Here is an 18,568-nt window from a genome sequence, read left to right as displayed (position 1 = left end):
GAAAGGATTTTAGAGGTTCTTAAATGGATTAGCCCATTGCATGCTGCAGGCCTTAAAGGCTTTCTAACTTCTTGTTTAAGGCCAATTGTTCTAACTGGACTGCATTGTTGAGCGTCGTTTTTAAGGACGTGGTCACCCATGATCAGTTTCCAGCATCTTGGTTTAAGGCCTATATAGGCCCCATTTTTAAGCGAGGTCTGGAAATAAGTCCTCTTAACTATAGATCAATTGCCCTCGTGGATGCGGACAGCAAGGCATTCTCCTCCATCTTGATGTCCCACCTGGAGGACTGGGCAGTGGCAGCAAGGAAACTAGCTAAATGTCAAACAGGTTTCTATAGGAACCTGGGTACCAGCCACAATGGGACAATTGCAAAACGTGTCCAGCATCTGGCTTGGGCAAATATAAAACAGTGAACGTTGCCTCGATAGACCTAATTGCTGCATTTGATGCAGTGAATCGCCAGCTTCTGTGGGCTACATTGCATCAGTGGGGAGTGCCTGCTGCTCTTTTAAGGCTCTTGATTGGCATGCATTCCCAGTCAGAAATTCTGCTGCGACTGAACTGCGAAGGGGATTTATCTTATCGTATTCAGATGGGTAAGGGTGTCGGACAGGGATGCGTTTTTGCCCCGTTCCTTTCCAACCTATATCGGAGATCGTCGAGCATCTTTAATCTGCCGCCCTGGCCTCGCCTGCAGCTGATCAGTGTAGGCCTTTCTGGCTGTCATACGCTGATTTTCCATTGTTCCAAAGGCTCCTGAATGCCTTCACTGTTTTCACTCCAACCCATTTCCTCTCTATTAATCCCGCTAAAACTAATATCTTACAATGCTCTAAAGGTAGCATAGGGGCAAAGTTTAAGTGGTACGTGGGAACAGAACCAGTTATGAAAGTGAACTCACTGGTATGCCTAGGATTTCTAATCCAGGTTACCACCTGGGCGGACCAAGCTGAAAGCCTGGGTGAGAGAACGGACTACACGATTAGTAAACCAATTGGTGCGGGTGGTGTTGGGGAGAATTCTCAAAAATGTGCTAATTCCCTTCACCTTAGAGACCCCCAGCAACTTTGCTGGATTTTGAGGACTTGATTTTTTTACCTGGAGAGAGTGTGACCCTTTTTTCGCACTCTCTCATGTTTTTTGAAATATGTTTTACTCTTGTGTTTTCTTTGGTTATGGAGTTTTAGACAACTCAACAGGAATCTTCTTTTCATGTGTGTCGCACAGCACCTTCAGTGCAGTGGCACAGGGAACCTTTTCAGGCTTTCCCAAGGTTTAAATACCTTCTCTGGGACAAACTACTGTTTCCCAGAGAAAAGTAAAGTCAAATTGAGTTTACTAGTTGTTTTAAATTCCTAGACTCAGCACACCCTACCTTACTATAGCGTGCTGGAGGGGTTACCTAGTATCCCGTGTCTAGGGTATGACGTTGTTTCATCGCCAGGCTTTTAAACGTGCACATTACATCGTATGTGCTCATCGAATTTTTTAGGGGGGTGGGAAAGGGCAAATAAGGGTGGGTGGGGGGACCGACCCCCCCCCCCCGAATAACTTAAAAAAAAAAAAAACATGAGCACATTCGATTGAATGTGCAAGTTTAAAAGCCTGGCGATGAAACAGCAGGCGATGAAATCACATGGAACCGTGTCTAGATACTTATGTAGCACTCAAATGCTACCCTTTCCTCTAGAAATGGCTGGTGGCAGTGGTTTTACAACGAACTACCATGATTTTTCCCGACCGCAAACACCGGTAGCGTTAAATCACAGGAGCCATCTTTTTCAAGATGGCGTCCGAGCCCCCTTTGTTTAAACAGGTCCCAGTCTTTTTTTTTCACCATTTCTTTGTGGAAAGGTCCTTCTAGAGTTTTGCTCTGTGTGCCAAACCAGGTTTGGTTCCTTTGTTCATTCGCTTTTTGGCAGGCTTCAGGACTGAAGACGGCCTGTGGCATCCGGGTGTCTGGGGTGGCCATGAAGTGAGGGAGGTGCCCGAAACTCCCTGTGCTTAGTCTTCTAGGAGACCCAAATGCACGTTGGTATGATTGGCTGGCAGACTGTCCGGGAAGGACAGCCACCCTGCTGGGTGAGTGACAGCTAGGCTAGAATGAATGGGAGAGAACTGAATAAAAGGTGAGTCTCTTGGCTTGGAGGGCAGAGTCGACCACTGGAACGAAAGAACCGAAGACGAGCTTGAAGCTTGAAGAACTCCTGGACTGTTGCTTTGCCCGGTGAAGCCCTGCTGCAGGTCCGAATCGCTCGACAGAGAAGCCCTGCAAAGACGACTTTTGAGTTGGTGGGACCAATCAACTCCATGTTAAGCCACCTTAATACCATTCTCAGAGCTGGTTGTATTTTCCTCAGAGTGCTGCAGGAAACCGAATAACCAGGGAGAGGGACACCAGTTTGTGTGCTTTACTACAGCTACCGTAATTGAAGATTTGCCAGTGCCAGCTTTTTGACTAGTCCCAGTTATGTTATGTTATGTTACTTTGCATTTATATAGCGCTTTATGTATCATTGGTATGATCTCAAAGCGCTGGTGGGTTGGACACCTTCGGGAACAGTAGTTCTAGTCAGTTGAGAGAGAGAAGGAGAGTTGTAAGGTGCGTGGGTGCATCAGATATGTGTGCAGCTGGTGTGGCACTTGCATGATGGCTGCTTCTTAGCGGTAGGTGTGGTGTTTGGGAGGTCAGGAATATGTGTTCATTCTGGAGGGTTGACACCCTGACTGATTTCTGGCTGCATTAGGCCTGAGGAGACGCGTAGGCTAGCGGTGTGTGCTCAGCTAGCTGTGCTTAATTAGGATGCTGAGGAGTAGGAGGCAGGTGTTAGTATGAGAACAGCTATACCGAATGTGTCATAGTATCTCTGTGTTCTATTTGAGTGGTGGTGTATTGGAGAGAGTAAGCGTGGTAGTGTGGTATGGTGGTTTTCAGTAAAGCCGTTCCATCCACTCCATCCGTTCCGTCCACTCCCATCCGTTCCGTCCACTCCCATCCATTCCGTCCACTCCCATCCATTCCGTCCACTCCATCCGTTCCATACGTTCCATCCAATCCATCCATTCCAACCGATCGATCACTCCATCTGATCCATCCACTCCATCCGATTTAGCCACTCCATCCGTTCCATCCACTCCAGCCGATCATCCACTCCATCCATCCAGGAGTCCCTTGACGTCCTCCTCTTGTCCCCACGACTGAGTCTCAGGAACAGCGAGATCTGCAGGAACTGCCAGGAACAGAAGTCTTCAGCTGCATCTTTTTCTTAATTTTTAAGGTACTGCGAAACGAGACTGAGAGTAATTACCTCTCGCTGTGAAAGTGCTTGAAACTTTCACAACTAGCAGGCCTAATCAGTTTGTGACCCAACATATAATTCTTCTTGTTACAAACTACTTCTGAGAACTTCTACAGAGACTTTACCGTTCACTTAGAAGAACCGTTTTATACTATCCAAGACTTTAAGCTGATTGACTTTGGCCTAGCCTATTGAATTGAATTGACTTCTGGTGAACTCAAAGTATCTGCACTGTCTAAGAAACGTGTCATTCTTTTATGTTCTGAACCTATTCATTTCTGCTCCTCCTTCAAAGTATTCTGAATGCCATTTTGCTCCTCCTTCAAAGTAGTCTGCCTCAGAAACTTACCGAGTATAGTACTGAAGTATATTTTTGTGTGATATTTAACTTCCTCCGTCTAGTGAATGTTCTATAACTGACTGTTGAATAAATGTATGTGTTTAACCAAGAAATCTTGAGTGTAAGAGTTTATTTGAACACATGTGATTGTAGACCTCTGTGTAACATCATTACAGCTCACATTCCCTCTTGAGATAAGCCTGGCTGCTCAGCTCCGTTACCAAAAACTGTGTAGTACAGATGTATACCAAAGGTTGGTTTTGCTTACACCTGTAGTGATCGTTCTGTGTAGTGGTCCCTAAGGGTACTGCATACAAGCTCTGCCTAACAGGTGGATAGCCGGTATGGAAATTATACACTGATACCGGCCCTAAAATATTATGAGGGGACATTGGTTCCTAAAATTTACGTTTGGGTTGGAAATATATTTATTATATTTAATGGATACTCTGCCATATCTTGAAGGTATGGCCTGGCGCAGGGTGCTGGGCTTGCCCAACGCAGTTCCTATTGATGCTATAGGATACGAACTGGGGATAGCTTCCTTGTCTGCTCACGTACAATTGAAGCAGCTGTCCTTGGAAAGGAAAATATTGATCCCTGTGGGGCGGGGGGCTCTCTCTTTGAGGACTAAACATTCTGGTAAGCAGGAGTAGCCCATAACTTAGTGAGATATTTGATCATTGTGTATTGGTCCTCTCGAGAATTCATAGCTCATATTTGACAATCTAGAGCGGGTGAAGAAAACACTATTTGCGCAACACTGCATCTCTTTTATGGAAAAATTGCACTGCATCGACATCACATGAGCTTTGATCTTTATTACATAACACAAGTGCAGCGCAAAGGTAAACAATACAATAGGTGTAAGAATAATAAAAGCCAGTACTAAAGCAGACAAAATGGTATTCGTTGCCAAACATATGCTGGCAAATGTGCTGGCGCAACCAACATAGCCATCATAGGTCAGAGGAACTGTCATTGCATACCAAGGCATTCTCATTTTGTTAGTTACTGCCATCCTTAACCAGCTATGGCAGGCATAGTCCTCATATACTTAATAGGGGCTTGAATGGCTAGGTGCTCGCATTATATGCCACGATTATCCTCATATGCAAACTTACAAGGGGGGGTCCTGGGAGTCCCTTGGCCAGACATTAGTCCTGGTTACGAGAGCCTTACCCAGAGTCTTTAGCTCACTATCTTTCACAGAGGAGAAATATCCAAAACATCTCAGTCTTTGGGGCAGTCCAGCACCGAAATGCTAGGCAAATCTCCTTTGAACAAGAGTACCGACAGCAACTCCAGACACGTGTTTCGGTCTGGTTGGGCCTCATCAGTAGGGTGGAGCTGTGCCTCTCTAAGAATAGTGAGCAAGGGGTAGACTTCTGAATTCCCCTAGTAACTTAAGGTCTAACTAGTAAATTACTAGTAAATTACTAGGTTAGCACACTATTTATAATTGGCTTCCCAGCGGGATGCGCATGGCTCCTTCCCCTTGACGTACAAGCCACCTTAAACCAGAACAAAATGCTAGCCCACGGTCCTCCCATCATGGGACAAACTATCCACTCCACTCCATTGAGCCCACTCTCAAGCAACCCCTGTACCTTAAGTCACAGGAACTCTAGACTCCACTCTAGACTAACCAAACTCTTCGAACCTCATGCATACTGCAAATAAGAAAACAAACCTCCCTATCAGTAAGAAATCCACTAGTGCCAACCCTATCACTAGCTTGCCTCATCTCCATGCCACCACCAAGCATCACACCGTACAGAAACCTAAGAAAAATTGATACAACCATTACCAACTCCACCACTGCCATAGCCACTACCACTGCCCACCCACTCAAAGGAGCACTAATAAACGCTAGGTCCCTGGTCGCTCATGCAACAGACATTTCTAACTTGATACTGACGGACAACCAGAACTTTCTTGCTATTAACGAGTCATGGCTGCATGAAGCGGCAGGACCCATGCTCTCACTAGCTGTCCCAGAAGGATACACAATACTCAGACATGACAGAGATAGGGCATGAGGCGGAGGCATTGCCATTATATCCAAATCTTGCCTGTCTGAGACTAGCTCCTTCCCAAACCACCCAATCATGTGAAGTCCTCACAGTCAAACTTCCACTAATCAACTCATAGACCCTTACAATTCACTTAATCTACAGACCCTCCTGGCCAACTCGGAACATTTTAGGAGGACATCTACATCTTACTTTTGTATCTCAAAACTACCTCTCAACTACTCCTACTAGGCGATTTTAACATAGGTTTTAATGACCCGCTAGATAAATATGCCACAGCCAATATCCTGCCCGAACTTGGCCTATCCCAAAAAAATTGCAAACCCACTCGCAACAAAGGGAGAACCCTTGATTGGGTGGCTGACTAGAACTGCTCTGCCAACATCACATCCATTACCCTGCAACTTTGGACAGACCACTTCCTCGTGTCCTTTGATCTTTTAACCACTAGACCACTTCCACTAGCCAAACCGATTGCCCCACCTTGCTTGACAAGGAACAAAAAGAATATCACAGTGGACAAGGTGATCCCTGCCATCCTCCCGACCCTCAACGTGCTTGCTGACAACCTAGATCCAGGTATGCTTGTCAATGAGTACAATAAAATTATGCTAGCCACACTTAACAATATTGCCCCACTTAAACTCAGAACCAGCAAGCCCAAAACTCACTTGAACAAGTGGTTCACCCCACAGTTAAGAGACCTACAACTTCTAAAAAGGAGTTGTGAAACCTCCTGGAGATCACTCCCGTCAGAAGCCAACAGAACCAAACTAACTGAAGTCTCGTCCCATTACAAAAAACAAATTTGCCTGGCCAAACGCAATTCCTACAACAAACGTATCTCTAACGCTAACTCTAGCATGAAGGAATTATTTACCATCTTAAAGGAACTAGAGTCCCCCAACCTGATTTCGGATATCTGCATTAAAAACAAAACTCGGTGCTCAGATATACAACAGGCACTCGCTAACAAAGTATCCAACCTCCAAATGAAATATCCCAAAAAAAGCCTCCCTCAATTCTATATCTAAACCGATTAACACTCCTGACCTCCCTACTAAGGAAACACCTATCTGACTCCCCAGCCAGATTCAACTTCACTAAAACATCCATTCTTGAGGTAGACAAAGTTATTCTCTCACTCAAGCCTTCCAACTGCCAAGGTGACCTCTGCCCAGCCCATCTAATAAAGGATGGTGCAAGAGATCTTGCCCCTTTCATTTCCAAACTCATCAACGCCTCATTTGCATCTGGTATTATCCCCACCAACCTGAAACAATCTTGGGTGCTACCATTGTTAAAAAAGCAAACCCTTGATCCTCTCATACCTACCAACTACCGTCCCATCACAACGGTACCCTTCCTGCTCAAAATACTTGACAAGGTTGCATACACTCAGGTACAAAAATACCTGGAACTCCATAAACTCCTAGGAGCACGACAATCTGGCTTCTGCCCCCTACACGGAACGGAACCTGCTCTCATCGACTTGAAGACACAGGTTGATGAGCTAACAGACAAAGGTAAAACAGCCCTCCTCCTACTACTAGACCTCTCGGCCGCATTCGACCTTGTGAACCTCAAGGTATTCTGCAGCCACTTAGATTCAGCTGCCCACTTCTCTAAATGGGCCATAACCTGATCGAGTCATTCCTGAGTGACAGGACCACGAGGGTCTTCTCCCCTTCAGCAGCACCTGACCCCATCCCCATCACGTGCGGGGTACCCCAGGGTTTGTGTGTATCCCCTACACTATACAATATATTTACCAAGCCCCTTTTTGACAATCTGGACCTTCTGGGTATCACCTACACTAACTATGCAGATGATACTCAGATTCTCCTCCCACTTTCCGGGGATTACGACAAGGATTTGGCCTTGATGAATAAAGTGTATCTCATCACCCAGGCATGGATGGCGACCCACGGTCTATGCCTGAATTTTGACAAGACCTTGCTCATCATTCTGGGCACCTATACTAACCCTCAAGAGACTAGGCCAGGATTACGCATCCTGCATTATTGATGGTAACCTCATCAAGGTGGCCAAGGAGGTAAAGACCCTTGGCTTTTACCTTGATTCCACTCTCTCATTCTCCAAACAAGTGAACTCCATGGCCTCAGCCACGGCCTACACTTGTAAGCTTATTAGAACTGGCAAACCCTTTCTTTCTGATGACAATTGCATTATCCTGGCCAGAGCCCTAATACGCTCTAGGCTCGACTATTGCAATGCCCTCTACATCGGCGCCAACAAATCAATCATCAAGAGGATACAAACCCTACAAAACAATGCCCCAAGAGCGGTGCTTGATGTGGCCAGAAGACCTCATATTTCGGTGATTAGGCACCAAAACAATTGTCTCTCTACCCACAACAAGATCCAGCTTAAAACTGCATCCCTCACCCATAAAGCACTGAACAATGCTGGCCCCAGCTACGTTATGGATAGATTCCACAGGAGAACGTCTACCAGACCCATGAGACCTATTAGCACCAACTGCCTTACCATCTCGAGATTTAAACTTTCTAAGGCAGGAAGTTGCAGCTTCCCCGTAAAAGCGGCCCAACTCTGGAATTCCCCACCACACCACCTTACTAGAGAAAATCAACCATACTTGAATTTTAGACACAGTTACATCAAACTGCTCAAATTGACCGTCCTTCAGGTCCGTCTGTGTGCGGCGTATAGGCCTGTAATGTGTCTGCATTCTCTCATCAAAGTATTTATTAACTTATGCCTGTCATTTATCTGCACTAATACTGTTCATATTTTGTACCTTGTATCTAAACCTTGCATATCCTGTAATTGCTGCACTCTGATACCCCGGGGTCTGGTGCGCATTAGAAATTAACAAACAACCCTCTCTCCTTCCTAAAATAAGCCTGGCTGCCCTGTCTATGCTTCCAAATGTTCTCAGGTGGTAGAGCCTTCTACTAAGAGGGGAGTTTTTGTACTGCCTCCGAACCTGTGGAGGCAATTCAGAGGGCACCCAGAACTTAGTTGTTCCTGTCAGAAACCCAGAGTGGTGTTATACCATTGACACAAAGAAACTGTCAGTTAATTTTGAAGTAGCTGAACCTGTTGATAACCCACATACAGTGGAAGTGGTGCATCAAACTCTAAAGCTGGATACTCCTGAAAATCCACTTACAGTGGAGGGGGTCCAGAGGGACAACCAGAACTTACGTTTTCTTGGCCAGCCCCCAGGGCAGAGATCAATTCTTGACCCAAAGGTAGAATTAAGTTTTCTCCTTTATTGGTCCGTCGTACCCAGAAGGAAACTTCCAGGTCTGAAGAACTGACCAACAAACCGAGTTATAAGAAGTCTAAACATAGCTTTCTTACTAGGCCATCTATTAAAAAGCCTGTGACACTGACTACGCCTACAGGAGAGATGGATGGGAAATCGGTAAGGCTAGAGTCTCTGTTTCAAGAGACAACTCTAAATCTGTGGGATCCTCTACAGAGGACCCTACATTGTCCTAAAGTAGGGCAACCTCTAACAAAGGCAAACCTAAAACTAGAGTTAAAGGGAAATGGGAGCCTAAACCATGCTCTACCATTTAAACTCCTAACAATAAGTCTTTGACCCACACTGCTCCTGACTGAGAGGTGGTTAGGAATAATGGAGACCACTCTAGGTCTCTGGGGACTGTTAGTTCTCAAAGCTGGTTTAAGACCAGTAAAATTAAGTTAAGATTTAAGTATCTTAAGACTGTTGGATCGTCTACTGGAGACCCAATTAAAAATCCTAGTGTTAGGAGGGAAACCTCTAACCAAGGTCTAAAATGAAGTTGAAGCATTTAGCATGCTTTGCCACAACTGCTCCAACTAAGATACCGAGACTCAACCTGCTCCAGGGGGAGAGGTGGCGAGGAATCCTGGACACCCCTCTAGCCCTCTAGGTCCATGGGACCGTATAAAAGATTTCTGAGGGTCTCCACAGTAGGTTTAACCGACTGTGGCATGAGATTCATCCAGTAGGGTATTAAATTCTCCTGTTCCTTAGTCTGGGAGGGACGAGTGCTAGGTAAGATTTTGATTTCAGTGATGAATCTTCCTGACCTGTGTCAACACCCGGACGTTTTGCTGGACTTTGTGATTATTTTTCCCTTATTCCTAGGTGAATGGGAATCTTTTTTCCCCTCTCACCTACTCTTTTACTCTTTTTATGGTTGACCTTTTTATGTCTGTCCATAGTGTGATTGGAGTTATAGTTTCCAGTAACGTTTGGTCCTAGGCTGGGTTGCACTTTTGGGCTTCCCTTTTTAATTATCTTATTATTTCTTGGATGAAATACTGTTCCCAAGAAGTAAAGTGGGATTCCCATCCCCTTTACATTTATTGTAGTGAGCCAGCACACCCTACCTTATGTGAAGTGCTGAGGGGATACAATGTATCCCTTTTCTTACTTACCTGGTAACATTTTTGTCACAATTGCAAGTTTACTTAAATGACTGGTGGCAGGGAAACTACTTTTATGACTTTAAGTCATTATTACTGGCAAGCTGTCAAATCAGAATGCTAGAATGGTGGGCTCCTTCTTTTTGCCATTTCTTATTTGCTTGATGTTTCCTAAGTCGTCTTCTGCCATTCTAGGTTGGAAAGATGACATTCTAGGTGGGAAAGACCCTTGTTGAAGTTTTGTCTTCGGTTGCAATCCTTTGTATTCCCCACAGGAGCTCCAGCGTGCCTGAGAAGGCAGGAAGCGAGGGAGGAGTCCAAAACTCTGCAGCCCTTTGTCTTTCACCTTTCCTGCAAGGAATCCGTTTCCAATGGGGGGCTGGCTGTCCTAATTGGACAGCTAGACCGCCCCTTTCTGTAAAATGCAGGGAGAGTTTGCATAAGTTGTGCTGTAGTTCCTGATAAAGCTGCTGACAAGTCGACCAGTGGAGCTGAATCCGATGAGGAAGATGGAAAAGACGTCCGTAACGAATTCCAGCGACCAGAGAGCCTGCTGTGTAACTGGAGCCTGATATAACCCTTCCTTCCAATCAACCTGGGGGTCCAGAAAACAGTGGCTCCTACCCAGAGGCTAGTGAGGCCCACTAGTCTGAAGAGGACCTGCAAAACGAGCCATCCCTGGATGTGTTGTGACCTTCCTGGGCTGCAAAACGCTAATACCAGAGGACCCCAAGCCTGGGTACAGTGCATTGTCTTCCAAAATCTGATTTTTGTAATGCAAATTTGGTGGACTCCTGCTGGACCTCCATAGACATGTTTAGAGTCCCTGAAGTCGCTTCACTAGAGTGCAGGACCATGAGAGTGAAGAGAATCCTACCAGCAATATTTGTCCTTCCTCTGGTTCCTGTAAAAAGGAGCCAAATCCAAAGAGCCGTGAGAAAACAGGAAGAATCCTTTGCCGGAAGCCTCCTCTGGCGACTGCTGCTGCAAATTCCCATCCAGTGTCCATGGCTTCAGTCTCCAGACCAAGAAGCAAGTGACTGGGTCATGTGCTGCTGCATCCTGATGGCATCCACCCCGAAGCTCTGCTTTTCTCCTAAGGTACTGTGTTGGCTTGGGTAATACTTACCATAAGCCTTGTGTGGATCCTGTGAGGCTGAGTGGGTGATCTGTGCAGGCTTCATCATTGCTTAGTGTGTATTAGGCCTAATAAACCATTGGCTTTCTCTGTCTAACTGGAATTATTTGATTTTTCAGTTTTTTGTGTTTTTCTAATTGTAGTCCTAGTCCACTCTCACCCCTCCAGAGTATAAGCCTTACCACTCTGCTGCCTACCTTGATTGGGTTTGACTAGGTTACAGTGGGCCTCATTACGAGTCCGGGGGTAACTGTGCCTGAAATTCCAGCAGGTTACCGCCGGACTCGTAATACCATTCAGTCTCAGTGAATCCCGGAATTACCAGGGCATTACGACCCCGGTGACCCAGGAATTCCGGTGGCGGATTTCGGTAAATCATCACATCTCGTGATGGTGCTGGTGTTTCCACGTCCGCCTGCAGGTGGGTGGTGTTAAACCTGCCAGGTCAGACCTGGCGGGAATTACACCTCCACCTGCAGGACTCGAGATGACCCGGTATGGAAACAACAGTGGCGGCGGGTTTACCGCCACCGTTATTTCCATACCGGGTGACTCGTAATGAGGCTTCCTGTTCACCCTAATAGATGTGGTTCCTAAATCCACACCCAGGGTTGATTTTGCTAATCCAGTTGAACGTTCTGTGCTATGGTTCAATGTTCTCCCTCCTCTTTTCTTGTAGTGCGTTGTCATTTGTTCTTCATTTTGGTGGCGTGCTCTTCTATGATGTCTGCTGTTTGTTGTAGTTAGATGCATTTCATATGCCCTTTGGTGTGATGTATTGCTCTTTAACGCTTTTTGATGTTGTGGTTTTTTTTGCTTGTTTTGTTCTTTATTGTGGTGGGGTGTTATTTCTGTTCATTGGTGTTGTGTAGTGATCTTACTCCCTAGCTTGGTGCAGAGCCCCATGCAGGTGAAGGGTGCTTAAATATTGCAAACTAATTTCATCTCCTTTTTCCTGAAGGTTTACCTTCCATAATGTTCAGTTCAGGCATTTTATCCTTGTATCAGCTATTGTCAAGCATACACTACAAATATACTTGTTGGGTGTCTGTGATCCGACTTTAGAAAGCCCACCTTGGATGAAGGGTTATACCCTTTAGGTTTAGCCTGAACTACCCAAAGGCTTGGTAGCTGTGAACGAGCAGCCAGGCTTAGTATAGGAGAGTGGAGGGCTGTAGTGAGGTACACAGAACCCAGAGCATACACTTCATTCAAAGAAACACTTATACACTGTGAAGTTATATGCAAAATTGACATTTATTTATATACACTAAGGCTTGTAGCATTCAAATAAGGTAAATACTATCACACACTAATATAATAGACAAACACTTGCCATATTCACAGAGTTAAATACTTCAAAATAGAAATAATGGTAACAAATCACATAATGAAACCTCCTGAAACTTATAGAAATGTGAAAACTTTTCATATCTTAGGTGAGTCTCACAAAGTCAGAGCGGACACTGGGCCACCAGTGACAGGGAACTGTTTAAGACAAGGCAAGAAAGCAGAGTACAGGGATCAAAGAAGCAGGGTCCAGCAGAAACTCTTCAGGTTTGCAGGTTGAGGTTTCACAGGGCAAGGGAATTAGAAGTGTCCTAAGGTAAGGCAGAGCACAATGGGTTGTCTACAGCAATGTAGTTCAAGGTAGGCCCTGGAGGGGTGCGAGATGCAGGTATTGGCATTCCCCAGAAGCCTAGGATCTACAATGCAATGCTCCAGGTATGTAACTAGGAGCAGGTTAGTAACTTTTAGCAAAGAAGCTGATGCAGCAGGACGACTCAGTCAGTGAGGTGACAGCAGACTCCGATTTTGGGTTTCTTGATCTTGGCGACAAGAATTAGGAACTTGGAGTGGATCTGGTGGTTGCTCTCGTGTGGCCTGATACGCAGCAGAGAATCTTTGCAGCACTGGCTCGTTGGCACCCTTTTCAAGGCACGGGTGAAGAATGGTTGTCGTACGGTAGACTTTGCTGCAGTTCTTGGTCCTCGTCTCGACTGAAGGGACTTTCAGGAGCGGCATCCAGTCTCTGGAGTTCCAGAAGGGTGCCTACAAAGTTTCAGATTAAACCGTTCTGCGGAAGACATTGCACCGCAAAATGGTACAGAACACCGGGCATTGACGAATTGTGGGCCGTGGAGGTCACAGCTCTTCCAGAGAGAGCGCAACATACAGTTCATCTTGGGACTGGCTATGCCCACCATTCCTCAGGGATTTCTGGTCAAACATAGGTCGAGGTCGGGACAGTAGCGGTTACTCAGATGACTCTGGCAGTCACTGGAAGTAGATGACGACGTCCTTCTTCTTCATCGGAATCTTGGTTCCAGCTGTCAACTTTGAGTTTCATCTCCAGGACCCTCGGATTTATCCAGGAACACTGGCTGAGTCATTCAAACTTGGGGGGCGGAGGGGGTTGGGGGAGGGGCGGTGGCTGTCCAATGGGGACAGTCAGCCTCCCAGTCCAAACTGGTTCCAGCCAGACACACTGCAGCACAAATAACAGGATCATTTCAGTCACCTCCCCCACTTCCTGTCCTTTTAAGGCACTCCGAATCTTCGCAGGCTTTTCAAGGGGAGCCCGCCAAAGACAAAAGACCCACCAAAACCGCTCCCAACCGGCTAGGCAGAGGAATGCCTTTTAGGCAAATGGTGACCCCTTGTGTCCCTTACAGCAGCTGCAAAGACAGCCTGTGACAAAAGTCCATATAAAGTTGTGTAAAAAAGTACACTGCCTCCAGCCTGTCGGATGATCTTGCCACAGTAACCACAAAGTTACTGGAGAGGTGAGAATAGGGAGACATTGTTTCCCCTCAGCACTCCACTTAAGGTGGAGTGTGCTGCTTCGGAAAAAATAAAATACAGGTGGGACAAAACCTGTCCCCCTGGCCTGGTAACATGTGCCAACGCAGGTAAAATAAAAATGGAAGAATCTAAGAACTCCCATCAACACTGCGCAGAAAGTGCTGTGCGCTTCAATAGTAAAAGCTAGACACCAGAAACATAGAGGCACATTCTCCCTGCACTGCTGCCTGCTTTTATAGTGCAGGGTTGTGTTTGTAGGGACTGACTCTCCCCCCACCACATCCCCATTGGTTGCAGTGCTCAGCTGATCACCTGCACTTTGCCTGCCCTTTCCCCAGGAGAAGGGCTACACAGCTGGGAGGCTGTAATAACCCCTCTGAGCTCCTCCCATTTTCTAGCACATTTTTAAAAGCAGTTTGGCGTTTCTTTGCCATGCTGTAGGTTGAAAGCTTGTGTTTTTGTCTGGAGGGTGAATAGTTCACTTCTCTGATGTGTTGGATGCGGTTTGCTGGTGTTGCCATTTCAGTCTGCTGGCATTGCTGCATTTTGTGACCTATGGTGTTTGCTTCCAGTCCGGGTTTTCCTGGCTGCTTGCTGTTGCATTGCGAGTGGTGTAGTTCTGGAAAGACAAAAGAGAACTGCAGTGGGTGACTATCGACAGGCATTGAGAATATATGAGTGGCATCAGTGTTGTCATAACTGCCAAAAGGGGGGATTTTTCGGGGACCAGTGACCCCCCCAAATCCCACTTCGCATACCTGGGGCAGAGCTAGTTTGGAGTAACCTTTTATGACGCCTCCTGCTGCAAGCTGAGAAGGGTCCCTCCCCTCTCACCCCCTCACCACCTCTGACAGTGTCAAGAAGACCCTGACCCTGTCCTCTCTTGTGAAACATTCTCATGTAGGTATTGCCTGTCTGTTCTTCAATGCCATTGCAATTGTGAAGAACCACCCCATAGCTACTGTGTTTGCTAAATAATAAACCTTGTAATAGGAGCAAGACTGTGTGCTTCATTCAAGCCATCTGTCACAATGTCTTTGTGTCCAAGCTGACCTTTGCCTGTTTGTGAGAGTTGCTTGAGTCCTAGGGCCTCATTACGACCCAGGCGGTAAGTTACCGCCTGGGTCGTACCCTTACCACCATGGTGTAAACTACGTTTACACCATGGTGGATGGCGGATTTACCGCCCCATTCCAAGGTGAGTGGGGCGGTAAATCCCCATTTCCCATTTTACCATTCCCCATTCCCATTTTTGCCCCATAGGGCATAATGGGAGTGGGGAAGGCGCTAATTACGCCACCGTAAATTACGGTGGCGTAATTAGCATCATGGCGGATTAGCGCCATGGATTTTAACGGCTGCTAAAAGCAGACGTTAAACTCACCATGGCGCAAAGGGACCTCGGAATCGGGCGTTGAGGGTCGGCGCCGTTTACGGCGCCGTTAACCCCTTAACGCCTGATTCGTAATGAGGCCCCTAGACCACCTCAGCTGAGCTTCCTTAAAGCACGTGTCATGTTGTCTTTCCAGTGGCATGTTTATCCAAGGGCAGCACATCTGGATCGCACGCCTGTCATAGAGCTTACCTTGGTGCACTGCAGATCTTGGAATATGATCTAAAATAATCGGGAATGTCCCTTTCTCTACACAAACACGGGGAATGTATACATTCTATTAACGAAAATGTCTGAGTGAGCAGTGCTAATAATAAACCTTTTAATAGTAAGTAATGACCAATCATTTAGTAAAGCCCAGTTAATCAACTAGAGGTGTTAACTCAATTGATTATTCTGATGGAAGGTAGGCACATTTACCAGGTATTTGTAATCTCATTCATTTTTTTTTTTTTTTAGATAAAATGCACTTTTCTACAAAATGAATGTGATTACAAAAATCTGAAAAATGTATCTACTTTCTATCAGAATAATGAATGAATTAATTAATAACTCCTTTTGAATAACCCTGGGTTGCACTAAATGATTTGAAATTGATTACTATTATAAGGTTTCTCGTTAGGCCTGTCCACTCAGATCTTGGAATATGATTCATTTGAAGTTTTGTTTTGCTATTCTTCTATAAATGAATTACTTCTACTTATGTGATCTCTCGCACTTGTCCTCTATCCCACTGCTCACCTTCTACTTCTCTCTCCAACTGGCTGGCTTCCCCTTTGTGCCGCTTCTTTCTTGTCCCTCCCTTTTCAATGCTCTGCTCGTTGCTTCCTTCTGGCCCTCTGGTTCCCTTTTCCCCCGCTCCTTCCTTGCCTCGCTGCAGATCGACGCCCTCCTGTTTGCTGAGTTCCAGGCCTGGAAGGAGTCCCCAACGTTAGACCGATCCTGCGTTTTCCTTGAGCGGATTTACCAGGAAGACATCAGCCCCTGCCTGGATTTTGCCAAACGTGAGGTGAGCTTTAAGTGTTGGTGGGTTATCAGAATGTGCAAGTTTCGAGACATGAAAAAGGTTTTATTTACTAAAAACAAATCCCATACAACCAGAGAGAGCTATCTGGAAGGGATTACCCTGGAGTGTAGATGCACAGATCTGCTACACACTTGTTAGAATACAAAAAGAAATTACATACCTAATTGGACCCAAATCATATTACCTCTATAATCCAATGTAGCCCAAATGATTACCTAGATAAATATCATCAGGTTGCCTTGAACCTATGTTACCTTCAGGGCATGGGGGCAGGTGATCAAGCTCCTCATCTGGCTCTTAATAGCAAAAGTACCTTTTCTACTCTTTGCAAAACATTTTCATAAGCAAGAGCTTCAGGAGATTACAGTAGCAGCCATGCACAATCTATTGGGGCTGCACCAGGGTAAGAAGGAGCAGTGCAGCAGTGGAGTGATTCCACGTTGCATGTCTGCAGGTCCATCTCTGCCCCAAGAATGAGCTCTGCATCACACCACGCTTCTATGCGCCAAGCTACTAGGGTTCCGCGACAACAACGGGCCTCTCGGGCTGGATCATAGTCTCCAGCGAATACATATCTGCAGTTTACCGATGTGATACTCTCTTAACATATGTATATGTGATACTAAGGGGCGTCCATGGCTGCACCATCAGGAAATACTCCCTGGGGAGCGAAGGAAAGGAGTTATTTTACTTTATTCCAGTCTCTCCTCCCCAGCAACCTGACACAAGGAACTACCCTGAGGGGATTCCTCAGATATCCTGTGTGATTGGTGGACTCCTCAAGCTCCCTGGGGAGTAGGGAGTGCATGGATCCCCTCTTCTGTGGTGGGATTTGGATGGATACCCTTGACACAGTGCTTTGAATAGATTTTCTCTCTGATGTTGGCTAGATACCCTGTTAGGCAGTGATTATTCCTTCTCTGGTATTTGGCTTAAGGGGGATTCCTTCCCCTCACCCTATCATAGCACGAAGGTTTAATTGTATTTCCCCTCTGGCACTTGGCTTTTGGACATATTTTTTTATTTTTTTTTATTTTTTACATTTGCAGAGCGCACTACAGCCCAAAGGCATCAAGGCGCTGTTACATGAGATTGTAGGTAGGCATGATTCAAGTTACATTGGAGGCAGCAACAAGTAGGGTTCTTTGGTTACAGATATAGTTGGTAACAGAAAAGGTAGTTGCAACAGTGGCGAAACAATGAAAGCTTACTTACAGTATTGCAGTATTGGCACTAATACATTTAAAGGAAGTTTTCAAGGACAGAGGTGCTGAGAATCCGGCCACAGTACAGCTAGATGAGCAGTGGGAGCAAGTGCAGAATCTTACAAGACACACACATAGCAATGTTTTCATAGCTTTGCAGAAGGCAAGGTGGGAGTCAATCATCCTCAGGTGCGTGGGTAAAGCGTTGCAGTGTGAAGCCACCGGAGCGGGGAAGCTAGTGCCGCCTCCACGCACTCTGGTTCTTGGGCGTGGAGATTATGTTGGTGTAGGCTGTTCTCATAGGCCTAAAAGAAGTTGGCTTTGCTATTCTGTGGCCCAAGTAGGGAGGGGGGGCAAGTCATGGAGGCATTTATGCGTGAGAGCGACGGTTTTAAAGACAATTCTCTCTTTGATGGGCAGCCAATGAACCTGTCTCCTTACCTCAGAGATGTGGTCCTTCTTGGAGATTCCTGTGGCGGCCCTCAAGGCATTGCTTTGGACCACCTGGAGTTTAGCAATGTTTTTGCCAGAGGTCCCTACGAGGAGGGCATTGCAGTAGTCCAATCTTGATCTGATAGTTGCCCTAGCAATGGTGAGGCAGTTATGTTGCGATAAGGAGGGTCTTGCTGCATTGAGAAGTTTAGAGTAGTAAGCCGAATAAGAGGCAATGGCATATTTACTCTATAGTGCAGTGTTCTGATTTCCCATCTTCCTGTCTGGCCAGCAACTTCCTGTTGCAAGAAAGGCATAAAACGGACAAAGGCCCTCTCTAAGTATTGTTATAGGTGCATTCATGCCCTGCAGCCCTTTGTTTACTGTCCCATCCCTTTATGAGTGCGTGGCCAAACAGCACACGTTTTTCATTTGTAAATGGTTTGAAAAATTAAGGCAGCATGACACAAAAATGTCCAC

The 18,568-nt window shown here is 46.0% G+C and overlaps 1 protein-coding gene across 6 annotated transcripts in view; it reads left to right on the top strand.

Annotated features, from left to right (window-relative positions):
- The window catches only part of RAB3IL1 (RAB3A interacting protein like 1), a 517,042-nt gene that overhangs the window by 419,592 nt on the left and 78,882 nt on the right, over positions 1–18,568 (top strand). For all 6 annotated transcript variants that reach the window (XM_069623895.1, XM_069623894.1, XM_069623898.1 and 3 more), the window contains one exon: positions 16,305–16,433. In XM_069623895.1, coding sequence (XP_069479996.1) covers positions 16,305–16,433 — 129 coding nt within the window. The remainder of the gene's footprint in view (positions 1–16,304; positions 16,434–18,568) is intronic.

This window comes from Ambystoma mexicanum, chromosome 11 (genome assembly GCF_040938575.1).
Source record: "Ambystoma mexicanum isolate Mex_15411 chromosome 11, UKY_AmexF1_1, whole genome shotgun sequence".
Lineage (NCBI taxonomy): Eukaryota > Metazoa > Chordata > Amphibia > Caudata > Ambystomatidae > Ambystoma > Ambystoma mexicanum.
The sequence above is the reverse complement of the archived record's forward strand: the minus strand, read 5'-3'. Positions and strand labels throughout refer to the sequence as shown.